Below are 16,318 nucleotides of genomic sequence, written 5' to 3'. Positions count from 1 at the left end.
GGCAGTTCCTACATAGCATTGCCAAAACCGCTCGCTCAAAAGAAAGCTATTATCAATGTGCAGAATACTGATGAGGAATGCTTACGCTGGGCCATTCTTTCAGCCCTACATCATGAGGAAGTTGACAAAAACTGTACCAAACGGGTGGGTCAGTACAAAAAGTGGACTGATGAGTTCAATTTTGATGGCATTGAGTTTCCAGTCTCATTAAAGGCCATTGACAAATTTGAGAGGCAAAACACCGACTTAAACATTAACGTCTTTGGCTTTGACAGTGTAAAAAAGGGTGAAGATGAAGAAGAGAACCTTCAAATATATCCCCTCAGAATATCTAAGAATACAGGTTCGAGACATGTGGATCTTTTGTTCCTGAAAAATAAGAGCAAGCAGCACTATTGCTGGATTAAGAGCCTATCTCGACTTTTGAGCTGTCAAATCTCAGAGCATGGTCATGAACTGTTCTTCTGCCGCAGGTGTACGTCTCACTTCTCAAGACAGAATATCCTGGATGAGCATATGGAGTATTGCAGTCAGAAGGATGTAGTAAGGATCGAGATGCCAGAGGAAGGAACCCACATAGCCTTTTGTAACTACAAAAAGTTGATGAGGGTTCCATTCGTCATTTATTCGGATTTTGAGTGTTTTACAGAGAAGGTCGACACTTGCCAGCCAAATCCATCACAGGCCTACACAAAGGCATATCAACAACATCGACCATCAGGTTTTTGCTATAGGGTGAAATATGCTCACGGTGATTACAAAGACACAGTCATTTACTGTGGAGAGGATGCAGCTAAAAAGTTTGTACAGTGCATGGAGCAGGAAGTTAGGGAGATTGCTAAGCTTTACAAGGAAAACAAACCTATAGAGATGACCGATGCTGATAAGGAGATTTTTGAAGCAACCACAAAGTCACATTAGCGGTGGTGAATTAGCTGGTGACAAGGTTCGCGACCACGATCACCTCACAGGTAAGTATCGTTGCGCAGCACACAACCAGTGCAACTTGGACTTCCAACTTCCAAGACATGTACCCATTGTTTTCCACAACTTGGGTGGATACGACGCCCATCTTTTTGTGAGCGAATTAGGATTTGGAGAAGGTAAGATAAACTGTATCCCTAACACCGATGAGAAATACATTAGCTTTTCGAAAGAAGTAGATGGAGCATTGGAGATGAGATTCATAGATTCATACAGGTTTCTACCGAACTCCCTGGAAACCTTGGCAGGGAATCTTACAAAGGAACAATTTGGGGCAATAAAGAAGTGCTTTGGCGATCGATATGAACTGATGATTAGGAAGGGAGTATATCCCTATGATTACATGGATGGACCTGCCAAGCTAGAGGAAACACAACTACCACCCAAGGAGGAATTCTTTAGCAAACTTTATGGCACACACATCATCGACGAGGACTATGCACATGCTCAGCAGGTGTTCAAGGAAATTAGGTGTAAGACTTTGCGGGACTACCACAATCTATACCTGGAAAGTGAAGTAGCCATATTGGAGGATATTTTTGAGGACTTCAGGAATATATGTATGGCTAACTATAAACTCGACCCTGCACACTATTTTACATCTCCAGGACTATCCTACCATGCAATGCTAAAATCTACAGGAGTTAGACTAGAACTCCTTTCAGACCCCGATATGCTGATGATGTTTGAGAATGCAACCAAAGGAGGTGTCGCCATGATCTCTCATCGACATGGCAAGGCCAACAATCCCTACATGAAGAATTTTGATAGCTCCCAGCCAACTAATTATTTGACCTATCTTGACGCCAACAACCTTTACGGATGGGCGATGGTACAATCTCTGCCCACAGGAGACTTTGAGTGGGTAGAGCCAGAGGAGATCCTAGAGTACCCCGATGACCATGAATATGGTGCCATGGTGGAGTGTGATCTGGAGTACCCCGAAAAGCTTCATGATGATCACAATGACTATCCACTAGCTCCAGAGAATGTGAAGATAAATAAGGTGCGAAAACTAGTGCCTCACCTAGGTAAGCGCGAAAAGTATACTCTACACTACAGAAATCTCAAAATGTACCTGACGATGGGCATGAAACTCACCAAAACACGTCGGATAATCAGGTTTAGACAATCCCCATGGCTCAAACACTACATCGATCTTAACACCGCTCTCCGCACCAAAGCTACGACCGATTCTGAGAAAGACTTTTTCAAACTTATGAATGTCTCAGTTTTCGGGAAGACCATGGAGAACATCCGCAAGAGGGTGGACGTCAAACTGGTCAATAGTGAGAAGCAGGCACTTAAGCTTGTGGCCAAACCCAACTTCGATTGTCGGGTCGTCTTTACCGACAACTTAGCAGCCGTCCACATGAAAAAGACCAAGCTTAAGTTTGATAAGCCTGTGTATTTGGGAGCCTGCATTTTGGACATATCAAAGACCCTGATGTATGACTTTCACTACGGTTTTATCAGGAAGATGTACGGTGACAACGCCCAGCTGCTCTTTACCGACACTGACAGCTTGGCCTATGAGATTAAGACCGAGGACTTTTACAAGGACATTACACCACACGTCCAAGAAAAATTCGATACCTCCAGCTACCCTACCGAACATCCTTCAGGCATTCCCACCGGTGTAAACAAAAAGGTGGTTGGAATGTTTAAGGACGAGTGTGGTGGTAAAGTGATGACAGAGTTTGTAGGTCTTCGGGCAAAGTTATACTCCTACAAGATGAACGACCACACTACCACCAAGAGAGCAAAAGGAGTAACAAAGTCTGTCATGGACCTCTATTTGGCCATTAACATGGAACATTAACAGGCATTTTACAACAACAAAAAGGCATATTTGAAGGTCATTTTTGGTATCTTCCGCCTATTTTTTAACATAATTTAATTTTAAGTCCTTAATTTAATAAGCATATGACTTCTAATAAATAATCCCTAAAGTTTCATTTGCTTTTAAATGTCTGAATTTAAAATCAACGTTTGTAAAAAAACATTTCTTTTAGTACTATAATTAACTGATATTTCGGTTAATAGCCAGTAAATTAAGCAAACATAGATAGATTGATTGATATATTGGTGTTTGCCTCATGTTTCAACTGCAGTAGTATTACATTACTAATTTCATTAAAATCGGTATATTGTATTCACATTTAGATATAAGGGTCGTTCAGGGCATTTTTGATTCCTAATCTACACCTGTGTTTCCGGGGATGCCAGTATGACTTGGTACCCATAGGAAAGTAATTTCTGAATTGAAAATATTCTAATTTCTCGCTATTTATAGAATTTTAAGATTTAACGGGTTTTTAATTTTGGTATTTTGTGTTGCTCAAAATCATGAAAGCGAGTCAGAACATATAATAATACATTTTGATTGTCGAAAGGAGCAATAAACTACAAGGCCAGAATTATTTCATAAGCTTCAGCATAAAGAGGGATGCAGCAGGAGGTAAGCTAAAAGTTGGAGCTCTGTCCATCATATAAGCAGTTAAAAGTCAGACTTGTTGGATTTGATAATTATTTCAGCATAATGTTGCTGAAATAAAGAGGGTTCGTTTTGAACAGTCTTAGTGTATTTACGGACTTGTCGATAATAATCATTTTGGTTTAGGAAGTACTCATGAAGTCTAATCTTAGTCTGAAATAAAGCAACGGAAATGAGAGGTATTCAGATGTGGTTTTAAACAAAATCGTAATGGAGGAATTTTATTAATTTTTCAAAAATATCTTCATAAATAGGAGGGACCTCAATTGCCGAGTGGTCTAACTTCAAGTATATCTCACTAGCCTGTCACGCTGAGGTAATGAGTTTTAGTTCCGGACGTAGCAGGTGTGTTCGACTCCAGTCGTAATTGACCACGATTGTCAGTTTTCCTACCGAAGGTCGGTGGTTCTCCCCGGGCACTCCGGCTTCCTCCACAAATAAATCTGACCGCGACGAAATAGCCAACAGTGCTGAAAGTGGCGTAAAACGCCAACCAATCAATCAATCAGAAATATGATTGAAAAAACAGTTGTAGGCAGAATAGTGTGGAAATGCCTTTCGCTTGACAGCATACTGGAGACGAAGTTTCAAACTGTAGGGAAGAGTGAAGGCTAGTCGGCCTCTACATACAGACTGTGACCTAGCGTGTGTTTAAAGAGACCAAGACCCATCATTGATTATTTTTGATGTAATCATTTCCTTGCAGAACCATACACTACGGAACCATAATCTAGTAAAGACAGAACGATTGATCTATATAAATGTTGTGTTAGCCATAACTTTGAAAATATCTTAATATTTTAGACACTTTGACTTTAACAAATTAATTTAGAAAGAGAAGATTAACTTTCTATAAAAAATAGACAAAGAAATCTTATTTCATCAACCATTCTAATCTGGTTTCTGTACAATGAAACCTAAGGATCAAGATGCAACTTCCGTTTGTTGTAAAGATGCATCCGGACGGTTTTTTATGTTGAAAATTTAAAACCATTTTCAGAAGCCCATTTCCCAGTTCTACCAAGGATTAATTGTAATTGCGTTCAATATTACTCATATTTTGGCCTCTGTAACATATTAAGACATCATCAACGTACAAAGGACCTTCAATATCGCTCATTAAAACTTCCACAAAACTGTTAATTTTTCGACTGAACAGTGTAACAGACAAAATACTCCTATGAGGTCCACTTTTAAACCAGACTTTAGATCTGTGATCTAAATAAAATGTAAAAAAAAAAAAAAAAAAAAAACAGCACCGCCACTAGCCAAAGTCAGTGCCAGCCACAACCTTTTAAATATATAAAGCTTTTAGACATCTTTATTTTAACATGTTGATATTAGGGAGAAAGGCTAATTTTCCACCAAAAATTAGACCAAAAAGGTGGTTTCATTTACCATTTTAATCTGGTTTCAGTACAAGTAAAGCTCAGGATAAAAAAATAAATTATCCGTTTGTGGCAGAAATGCATCCCGACATGTTTTGATGGTGGACATATTAAACCTTATTCAAAAGCCTATTATTCAATTTTCCCAAGACATGGTTGTAATTGCGTTCAACATTACTCATATTTTGGCCTCTGTAACATATTAAGACATCATCAACGTACAAAGGACCTTCAATATCGCTTATTAAAACTTCCACAAAACTGTTAATTTTTCGACTGAACAGTGTAACAGACAAAATACTCCTATGAGGTCCACTTTTAAACCAGAGTTTAGATCTGTGACTGATCTAAATAAAATGTTAAAAAAAATTAAAAAAACAGCACTGCACTAGCCAAAGTCAGTGCCAGCCACAACCTTTTAAATACATAAAGCTTTTAGACATCTTTATTTTAACATGTTGATATTAGGAAGAAAGGCTAATTTTCCACCAAAAATTAGACCAAAAATGTGGTTTCATTTACCATTTTAATCTAGTTTCAGTAAAAGTAAAGCTCAGGATAAAAAATAAATTATCCGTTTGTGGCAGAAATGCATCCCGACGTGTTTTGATGGTGGACATATTAAACCTTATTCAAAAGCCTATTATTCAATTTTCCCCAAGACATGACTGTAATTGGCGTTCTATATTACTCATATTTCCCCTTCTACTATAAAAACATATAAAAAAGTCATCAACGTATATTTGACCTTCAGTATTGCTTTCCAAAACCCCAAGAAGACTTTAAAGTGATTAATTTAATAGATAAAATACTCCCTTGAGGGACACATCTTATAATCATAAAGATCAGACATGGTCGATTAACTAGAATATTAAAACATCCGTTTGTGAAAAAATGGGCATACTGCCTTTCAACACTATATATAAATTATCTTTTAGAATACCATAATTCCATATGGTGTCGTAGGCCTTTTCAAGATCGAAAAAGACTGACATCACATGCTCATGCGTAATGTAACTGATACAATAGTCTGTCGGGCTCCTATCGAATTTCCCAAAGAACGACAGCTGGGGAGTAAAATATATGGTCACTTTGGTCCTCAGAGCAGCGGTAAAACCTTGCAAAAGTGAGGGGTCCGTTTGGCTGTGAGGAATATACAAGTACGTAGCAACGTCCGGTTAGAATTGGGACGTTAAATCGAAAACCTCGTATAAAAGGAGTACTACGCTTTCTGCATGTTAAGAAACCTTGCAACAACTTTGAAGGGTCCGTAAGTGGCCGGTTGCAAGGCAAAATTTCTGTCCATATCTAAAATACCCACATTTCCAAGAGGCAGTACAAATTTCCCCGACCTTCATTCCGGACGTCTTCTATTACAAGACCTACCATTTGTATTTATTGTTAATTTGTTCTCGTCCTGAACATGAATGAAATATTTGCTACTGGAAGTTTGGCAACCAACAATCAATCAATCCTATCTAAAAGGATCTTGGTGTTGTATTTACATAGTTTTTATTTATGTTAGAATTAATATGTCAGAGCTTAATTTGTATTGCAGTTAAAATAGTATTATGAATACATTTCTTATTTCAAATCTTTAGGCTGATACCTGTCTGACAGTTAATTCCGCCGTATCCTGGAACACATGAGCAACGGTATTCATTTGCATGATCTATACATGTCCCTCCATTTTGGCATGGGTTGGAAGTACATTCGTTAATATCTGAATAAACATAATAAATTAGTTTGAAATACTACGAAACAAACAAACTAGAGGCTCTAAAGAGCCTGTGTCGCTCACCTTGGTCTATGTGAATATTAAACAAAGGAAGCAGATGGATTCATGACAAAATTGTGTTTTGGTGATGGTGATGTGTTTGTACATCTTACTTTACTGAACATTCTTGCTGCTTACAATTATCTCTATCTATAATGAACTTGGCCCAGTAGTTTCAGTGGAAAATGTTAGTTAAAATTTACAAATTTTATGAAAATTGTTAAAAATCGACTATAAAGGACAATAAATCCTTAGGGGTCAATTGACCATTTCCGTCCTGTTGACTTATTTGTAAATCTTACTTTGCTGAACATTATTGGTGTTTACAGTTTATCTGTAATAATATTCAAGATAATAACCAAAACCAGCAAAATTTCCTTAAAATGACAAATTCAGGGGCAGCAACCCAAAAATGGGTTGTCCGATTCATCTGAAAATTTCAGGGCAGATAGATCTTGACTTGATAAACAATTTTACTACTTGTCAGATTTGCTCTAAATGCTTTGGTTTTTGAGTTATGAGTTAAAAGCTGAATTTTACCCCTATGTTCTATTTTTAGCAGTGGCGGCCATCTTGGTTGGATGGCCCGGTCACCGGACACATTTTTTAAACTAGATACCCCAAAGATGATTGTGGCCAAGTTTGGATTAATTTGGCCCAGTAGTTTCAGAGAGAAAATTTTGTAAAAGATTACTAAGATTTACGAAAAATGGTTAAAAATTGACTTTAAAGGTCAATAACGCCTAAAGGGGTCAACTGACCATTTCGATCATTTGACTTATTTGTAGATCTTACTTTGCTGAACATAATTGCTGTTTACAGTTTATCTCTATCTATAATAATATTCAAGATAATAACCAAAAACAGCAAAATTGCCTTAAAATTACCAATTCAGGGGCAGCAACCCAACAAAGGGTTGTCCGATTCATCTGAAAATTTCAGGGCAGATAGATCTTGACTTGATAAACAATATTGTACCTGACAGATTTGCTCTAAATGCTTTGGTTTTTGAGTTACAAGCCAAAAACTGCATTTTACCCGTAAGTTCTATTTTTAGCCATGGCGGCCATCTTGGTTGGTTTGCCGGGTCACCGGATACATTTTTTAAACTACATACCCCAATGATGATTGTTGCCAAGTTTGGATTAATTTGGCCCAGTAGTTTCAGAGGAGAAGATTTTTGTAAAAGTTAACGACGACAGACGACGGACGACGGACGACGGACGCAAAGTGATGGGAACAGCTCACTTGGCCCTTCGGGCCAGGTGAGCTAAAAAGGACCAGAAGAGCTATTATATCTAGCGCACGACTCTTTGTTATGTCAATTAAGGGCTAGACTGTCACAATAGCAAATGCAGAACAAAGATACAGAACCATGTTAATTGATTGAGTGATGGTTGATAAACGTCCAGTTTGTATGGTGTTAGCATATGAGAGGAAAACCAAGACCGACATATAAGCATATATGTATAACTAACATTTTTTTTTCATATTGAGCAGTTATGAACATGTAAACAGTAAAAGCGCCGCTCACTCATACAATTTACCCTAGCCTTAAAAACTAAACTTTCTAAAACCCTAGCATTCGTATAAAAAGCTCATAAAAATATCGACACATTCGGTATAAATAAAAATCAAACGTTGGTACCCCAAAAATAAAATCACAAGACATTTATTAATCATGAGAATAAATGATTACAAACATTAAGTATTCATTTGGATATTATTTCCTCAAGACATACATTTTTGTTATTTACGCCAAAGTAAAGACAAATTACAGTCCTAATTGTCCATATACATGTATCTTCCCATTTTTTTTATTATTATGTTAGAATAATTTCTATTCCTATCTAATATACCCAAATTTGTAGTGGCAGTTCAAAATTTTCACGACCTTCAACCCGGATGGCCTCTATTACAGGACCTACCAATCGTTTTTATTGATAATTTGTTCTTGTCCTGATTATGCATGACATATTTGCAACTGGATGTTAAGCAACCAACAATCAATCAATCAATTCTATCCAGTAGGATCTTAGATTTGTATTTACATGGTTTCTATTCAAGTTAGAATGAATATTATTGAGCTTAATTTGCATTGCACTTCAAAATAGTATTTTGACTTATGAATACATTTCTTATTTCAAATCTGTAAGCTGATACTTGTCTGACAGTTAATTCCGCCGTATCCTGGAACACATGAGCAACGATATTCATTTGCATGATCTATACATGTCCCACCATTTTGGCATGGGTTTGAAGTGCATTCGTTAATATCTGAAAACATAATAAATTAGTTTGAAATACTATATGTAACAACAGACAGGACCATAAGAGCTACTTATCTTTATCGCAAGATATTCTTTGTGTAGTTAATTACCAGTTAGAATGCACAATAGCAAATGCAGAACAAACATACAAGTATCATGTTTACATATGAGAGAAAACCAAAGAGACATATACGTTTACGGACAATTTTGTTCATAGTACATGTAGTATGCAGTTATGAACATGTAAACAGTAATAGCGTCGCACACATATACAATTTAACGTAGTTTTAAACACGAAACTCTAAAAAAAAAAACAGCATTCGTATGAATAAAGCTCGTATACCGACACATGAAATATAAATAAAAATCAAACGTTCGTACAGACAAAATAAAATCAATTTGACATTAATTAATGATTAGACTAGCTGATTACAAATATTTACTTTTCATTTATATATTATTTCCTAAAGACATTCATGTTTGTTGTTTACGCCAAAATAAAGACTACAGTCCTAACTGTCACTTATCTTCCCAGTTTTCTTATTATTATGTTAAAGAAACAGATTAATGAATTTGTATAACCGCTGCCTTTATTTTCGATTTTGCAACTATAGTGTGCATCATAAGAGTTCAAAATATCATGTGTGTCTTCTATTTTAGCAAAACTTAAATTAGAATAGATTACATTCCGAGCAGGGACAAATACATAGATTTATATTCCACTCTTTAATTACAAAAAAAAAACAATAGACAAATATTATGTGTCCAAAACAAAAACACAATAAACCGAAAGGCAAGAAAGACTTACCCATACAATTTGCAATCGGAAAAGGACTGTAAATACGTAAACCTAAAGTATCAACCAATACGAATTGCACACAACCATGACTAATATTACAGTTCCTTTAGAAAGCTGTATTCTTGTATTTTTGTTAACAAATATGACCAGTGTATTAGATGACTAGTTTTGATATATCTGAGAAGTTGTAGGAACACAATCTTGCGTTAAATTGTGACCCGATAGGAAATTGTAAAAAGGAATAGTATATGTTGTCAAGGAATTAAATCTTTCATACAATTAAATGTCACATTAAGTTTATCTCAAAAGACACATTTACGCGTACATAATGCTATGTGTTAAGGAAATAAACTGTATATAGTATTATATGTTTTTTATACTAGCCAAAAAAAAAAACACACACAAAAAAAAACGATACCAGATATGTTTACATAAGAAATTATATATTCAATCTTGTAAATTGGCCGGGTTAAGTTTTATGTTATGATCCTGACCTCTTGCAAAGTATTTAAAACAACAGGTAGTCTGTGAAATGTCTACGAAACCTCTGACCTCTGATCCTAACCTAACCTATATCTTATGAATATATACATGATATAGTTTAATGTCCATCCAACTAATAAGGTAAGAGAAACTCAGTGTATTACAAATGTCAGGCCGGTATATGAACCACTGGTGTTAAACTGATCACCGTAACTGCAGTTACGGTGATCCCAACATGGCGGAGCCAAAAACAGGTAAACTCGTCTTTTTGTAATTTTCTCCGTGTACACGCATTGTTTTAAAGAATTACTCAACCGCTATGTTGATATGTACGGTATTGTTGTATGTGTGTGTTGTTAATATAATATGTGACCTTGTTACCGAAATAATAGCCATTGAAAATTTACGGAAGATCATCGTAACTCCAAGAATTTTGTTTGTTATGATAGTGGTAACTTGATTATTAGATAGTCGTAACTTGTACATGATCATAGTAACTTGTCAGTGATGATCGTAACTTTCTCTATATACTGATGGGCGACTATATATAAATAGTGTTTGAATGTTTGATAACTAGGGAATAATTTTCTAATTTACTTTTTGCTTTGTAGGTATAGTCTTTATATTTTACAAGTAATAATTTACGGTAAATGTTCATCATGAACAAGGAGAGGAAAACATTTTCCATGTTCACACATTATTAATGGAAACTATAATGTTTAAACTACGTTCGTTTTCAAGTAAAGATATTCTTTAGGTCACTGTATCTTATTTTCCTGTGAATCACGTTCCCTTTTCAAACACTTTTTTTCTTAATCTGAATGTTTTAATAGTTCCTTTGGTGTTGGTAGTTAAGGTGTGCGCCAATACTGCGTCTGCACTAGACATAAAAGAACACATATTGCGCATATTTAAGCAATTTTACAGATCTGACATTGTTGGGGTTGATGTTTATACTTGTAGACATATATATATATACACGAGTCTAAATTGAAACTACGTTCAAACCTATGATTGCGTTGGATAAAAACCGCAATTTTTATACCTGTGCATTAAAACAAATTTCGTTGTAGAAGGGTCTAAAAACAGCACAAACAACATTTTCCAAAAGACCAAAAAAGTGAAAAAGTATATTTAAACAAAACGCATTTGACTAACAGGTCGAACAACTGATGTTCTTTAACCCTGCTGACTGCAGCTGTGATTGCCAAATAAAATTGATCACAAGATGTAACAAAATGGATCTTAATATAAATTTAATACTAAACCGAAAAAAATTTAACCTGTGGCCACGATGTTATGCCACAAACATACGGTGTCAATATTCTTTTAGTACACCAGATCCGGATTTCGACAATAAATGTCTCTTCAGTGATGTTAGAGATCGAAACGGTATTTGGAAGGCCATATAAAAAGTACCCGCATTTTAGATAAACTCTTGAATTTTAAGAGTCAATATAGGATGAACGTATATATATATATATATATATATATATATATATATAAAGTGCCAAGAAAATCAACCTAACGATGTTAGAGTAGATTTGATTTGTAACTTCCTCCCCGGTGCCGGGGCTGGAACCTGTATTTTATTTTCTAACTTCTACGACAACACCGCCTAGCATTGCGCAGAGACCTTATCCCCTCCTCTAACTTTAGCTTATAAAAATAAGCTTTCGTTTCGGGAGGTGTTACCTTCTTGTAGGAATTAAACAAGGATCTCTGATACAATACACGAAGTATTTATTTTTAGTGTACAGAAATGATCATCTACTCATCTCTTCAGTATAATTGCAGGATGCTAATTTATTTTTAGGAGCATACAATCACTGTAAATAAATATATGTATATGTCTGCCTGTGTGTAGTGACAACTGCAAATTATACCTTGTCCATCGGATTTCTTATGATTAAGAAATACCAGGCCTTAGAATATGTATAAAGTGCCTAGAAAATCAACCTAACGATGTTAGAGTAGATTTGATTTGTAACTTCCTTCCCGGCGCCGGGGCTGGAACCTGTACTTTATTTTCTAACTTCTACGACAACACCGCCTAGCATTGCGCAGAGACCTTATCCCCTCCTCTAACTCTAGCTTATAAAAATAAGCTTTCGTTTCGGGAGGTGTTACCTTCTTGTAGGAATTAAACAAGGATCTCTGATACAATACACGAAGTATTTATTTTTAGTGTACAGAAATGATCATCTACTCATCTCTTCAGTATAATAGCAGGATGCTAATCTATTTTTAGAAGCATACAATCACTGTAAATAAATATATGTATATGTCTGCCTGTGTGTAGTGACAACTGCAAATTATACCTTGTCCATCGGATTTCATACGAGGGGGGCAAGAACCTAGGTACTAGACCCAGATTTCTTGGGGCCCTTAAAACCACCAGAAGACTTACCTGAGCTTTAACCGGAGTTATGGGATTTGTTCTGAGGTTTGCCGTAGTTATTCTTCCTTTTCATAGCAGAAGAAGGAGGACCACCAGAAGCAGAGGTACTAGTAGAACTAGAGGTAGCATTAACCGACCTCTTTCCATTGTTAACTTGTGCATTAACTTTGACGGCAGGAGAGTTCCTCTTGAACCCACTGTACGGGTTAACCAAACATCTTGTCAGAAAGTGGAGATCTTTCAAAGACTCAGCAACAGAAGCATTTTCAATAAACTCTGCTTTTTTAGATAGGGTGCAATTAACAATAGAACCCATTAAAATCAACTGAGATGAACCTAGCGATTTATCCAGTTGAAGAAAGAAAGATCGTACTTCCGCCGATACAACCGAATATTCGCTGTTAAGCAAATGTCCGGTTGCAGCTAGAAAATGTTCGGCTGTACCAAGAACTTGCAAAGTACTACGAAGGAGATTCTCAGTCTGTGCCCAAACAGGTTGAGAAAGACGAAGACCATCTACTGGCTTTGTTCCCAATAAAGATGAAAAAGATTTGTCACAAATGGGAACAGGTCTACCCAGCGAAGAATCAAAGATATTAAAATCTTTGTACTTGAAGTGATCAGAAAATGAAGACATATCAAAACCAGAGATATTGTTATTAGCAACCTTTTCACTAGCAGAATTAGCAATACCTTCTTCATTGACAGGAAAAGAATTGTGAGAAGTCACAGTATCCTGAGAAATACCACAGGAAGCTTCAAAAGTTGAAGAAGGTTTCTTCGGCTTGGAAGGAGAGGCAAAAGGTATATGTGCTTCATCCCTCATCAAAGTATACACCTTATCCTTAAGATCGGTCAAGTATGAAGGAGGATCCTCAGTCTCCTAAGTGGCAGGTTGGTGAGCTGACTTAGAAGTAGGCTCAGGGGCCGTCTTCGAAACCTTGGGATAAGAAGAACTATCAACATCCTTATCAGTGAGGAAAGCCCTTTCTTGAATCTCAGGGGAAACAGAGAGCTCATCATCCTCCCTCTCATCATATTCTACAGACTGAGTTGGAGAAGGTTGATGAGAAGAAACTCTATTCTCCAGTAAAGATATACGACTGGATAGAGTACTACACTCAGCCTTGAAAGACTCACCAAAGTCCAAAAGTAACTTCTGAAAGCCATCTAAGGATGGTGCAGAATCAGAACCCTGAGTACCATGAGAAGAGCTAGAAGACTGAGCTCGAGAGTCAGGTACGGGGGTAGAAGGAGCTACTGCAGGAGTCAAAGATATTGCTAAAGGTGGAGCAGTAGCTACCGATTAGATGACTAGCAACAAATTAATATGCATATTCAGGACGAGAACATGTTAATGTTATATGAATATTAAGCCTGCTTTGTACTAGACCGACACGCTGAGCCGGAATTTTAACGTGCTACTTCATAAGGTAACAGTCCACCGAAGACATGTCACCTTACCCGGACACCAGTCTTTGCTCTTACTCCTTAATGCCACGTGTAAAGGGAGAAGCATCAAATAACAATTTTAAAGTCTTCGGTTTGACCTGGCCGGGTTCGAACCCACGAACTCCCGCACTCGAGGCGAACACGCTACCACGACACCATCGAGGCGGATAATTGGATTGAGAAGACATTAAGCAGTTTTCTCCATAACGACGATTAATCATTAACTTTAATGCATGCTCTTCATTAAGATACAATGTTTCGTGCTTTTTAGGATTATTACGATTAAATGTGTTTTAGAAGGGTTTAAAGTCTGTTTCAATATCATTACACATTTTATAAAACTTATACATGTATACATGTATATATTTAATTGTTAATTAATTAATTGTATACTAATAACTTTTATTTTGCTTTTGATTTCGTTTTCTTTAGTTCCTTTCGGGTGGAAATATTAACAAAAAATGCATAAAAATAAAAATTTGATACCTGTCTGACAAACCAATCCACTATATCCAGAATTACACGTACAACTATATCCGTCTATTTGGTTTGAGCACTGTCCATCATGCTGACAGGGATTGGATGTACAAGAATCGATATCTGAAATATATCATTATTGATCATTATTCATACAACATGTTTTGTTTAAACTTAAAACTTGTATTGGACTTGTAGGTGGACACAGTTAATAACTGTTATTGTACTTGTTAGCAGTGCATTTATTTTCACTTATTTCGCTCACGTAATTATTCTTCTATACAATCAAATATTTTGATAGCACCACAATGTCCACAAGACTAAATTCTTACGTCTAAGCTGATAAATGTTGTTTTCAAATTCTAAGAACATGTTTACTAAACTGGAAACATTTTCACGATTCATTTCTACACTGAACGTAAAACAAACAACAATCAATTTATAAAGTGAAAAATTTTTTAAGCTAAGATTCCATTTACTTTCAAGTGGCAAATGCATATTTAAACAAGATAGAATAAAAAAAAATAACAAAACATAAAAAGGATTTTGTCTTAGTGCTGCAAATCACGATAAGACAGGATTGAAAACTATACAAATTATACATACGATTATGGACGTCGCACTTCAAATCATGATTACACAGAGAGGATACGGAGCAACACGCCTCACATTGCTGATGGACTCCTGTCGACGTACGTAGACCAAATGTATTTATATGTGCACAAAGCTGGAATATAGAAGAAAATCACATTATATTCTCCTTTGATTGCTCATCATTCGAAAAACGTTTTCTTTTGCATGGCCGATATAGTTTCCATAGCAGAAGAAACGTACATGTACTCCGTGGACGCATACGGTCTTGAAACGTTTGAAGTTCAAGATATTTTCTTTTTTTTATGTTTTCAAAAAGGATTAACGAGTTTGAAAATCGAAGACGTACTGCCACGCATATTATTTAGCATCGAATACATATCCGTGAAGTGTTTAAATGGTAGACGTTATATATTCATAGAAAATAAATACACATGTCAGATGTTAAAGATAGTCGAGTCGATTTACGTTAGGATTTATTTTTTCTTATATTCACTATAAGATGGTTTGATTCGTATTTTTTTTACATGGTTTGGCTTTACTTTTGGTTTTTGGTTTTATCAGAATTTTAGCGTTTGTATAAGATTTCGAATTTCGTCTAATCAATAACTGTTTACGATGAGTACAAGATACACGAATAAAAAAAATAAAAAAATATTAAGAATTTTGATAAAAATCAAACGAAATGAAAACTGCTTATCACTACCACTTGTTTTCAGTGTACTTGTGCCACTCCATTGCCAATTGAATGAAGTGATACATTTGTAAAATGGAGTGCAATGTATATCATTTGGCAAGAATTAGCTTTTTTGTGATCATCAAATATACGTTATGAATTAATTTAAACCTACATTATTAATGTTTGTACTGATATAAAAATAAGGAAATGTAGTTCGATCACCATGATATCAACTATTATATAACGCCATTAAATTTAAATACTAGCACTACAGCCAACAACCGTGGAAATTATAAGAGTAATGTAAATAGAAAATAAAAGAAAAATGTGTCCGACACGAATGCCCCGCTCAAACTTTGCAATTTTCCAAGTTAAAAAGGGACATAACTATAGAACGGCAAATGAGACACTGACCAAATTCGAACTGTGTATGAGTTTGATAAAATTTGGATGAGACAAACTTAACTTGGAGTGCGGAAACTTAAAACATTGTGATTTTCCCAGTTAAAAAAAGGCATAA

The 16,318-nt window shown here is 35.9% G+C and overlaps 1 protein-coding gene across 2 annotated transcripts in view; it reads right to left on the bottom strand.

Annotated features, from left to right (window-relative positions):
- The window catches only part of LOC143079922 (neurocan core protein-like), a 93,991-nt gene that overhangs the window by 14,649 nt on the left and 63,024 nt on the right, over window positions 1–16,318 (bottom strand). Inside the window, exons 8-11 of one of the 2 annotated variants that reach the window (XM_076255548.1) lie at window positions 15,135–15,255; window positions 14,538–14,651; window positions 8,810–8,923; window positions 6,479–6,592 (exon numbers count right to left, since the gene is read on the bottom strand). In XM_076255548.1, the coding sequence (XP_076111663.1) occupies window positions 6,479–6,592; window positions 8,810–8,923; window positions 14,538–14,651; window positions 15,135–15,255 (463 nt within the window). The remainder of the gene's footprint in view (window positions 1–6,478; window positions 6,593–8,809; window positions 8,924–14,537; window positions 14,652–15,134; window positions 15,256–16,318) is intronic. The other variant, XM_076255549.1, reaches the window with a different exon arrangement.

The sequence above is a fragment of the Mytilus galloprovincialis genome, chromosome 6, assembly GCF_965363235.1.
Source record: "Mytilus galloprovincialis chromosome 6, xbMytGall1.hap1.1, whole genome shotgun sequence".
Lineage (NCBI taxonomy): Eukaryota > Metazoa > Mollusca > Bivalvia > Mytilida > Mytilidae > Mytilus > Mytilus galloprovincialis.
Note: the sequence above shows the minus strand (reverse complement) of the source record. Positions and strands in the feature narration are given on the sequence as shown.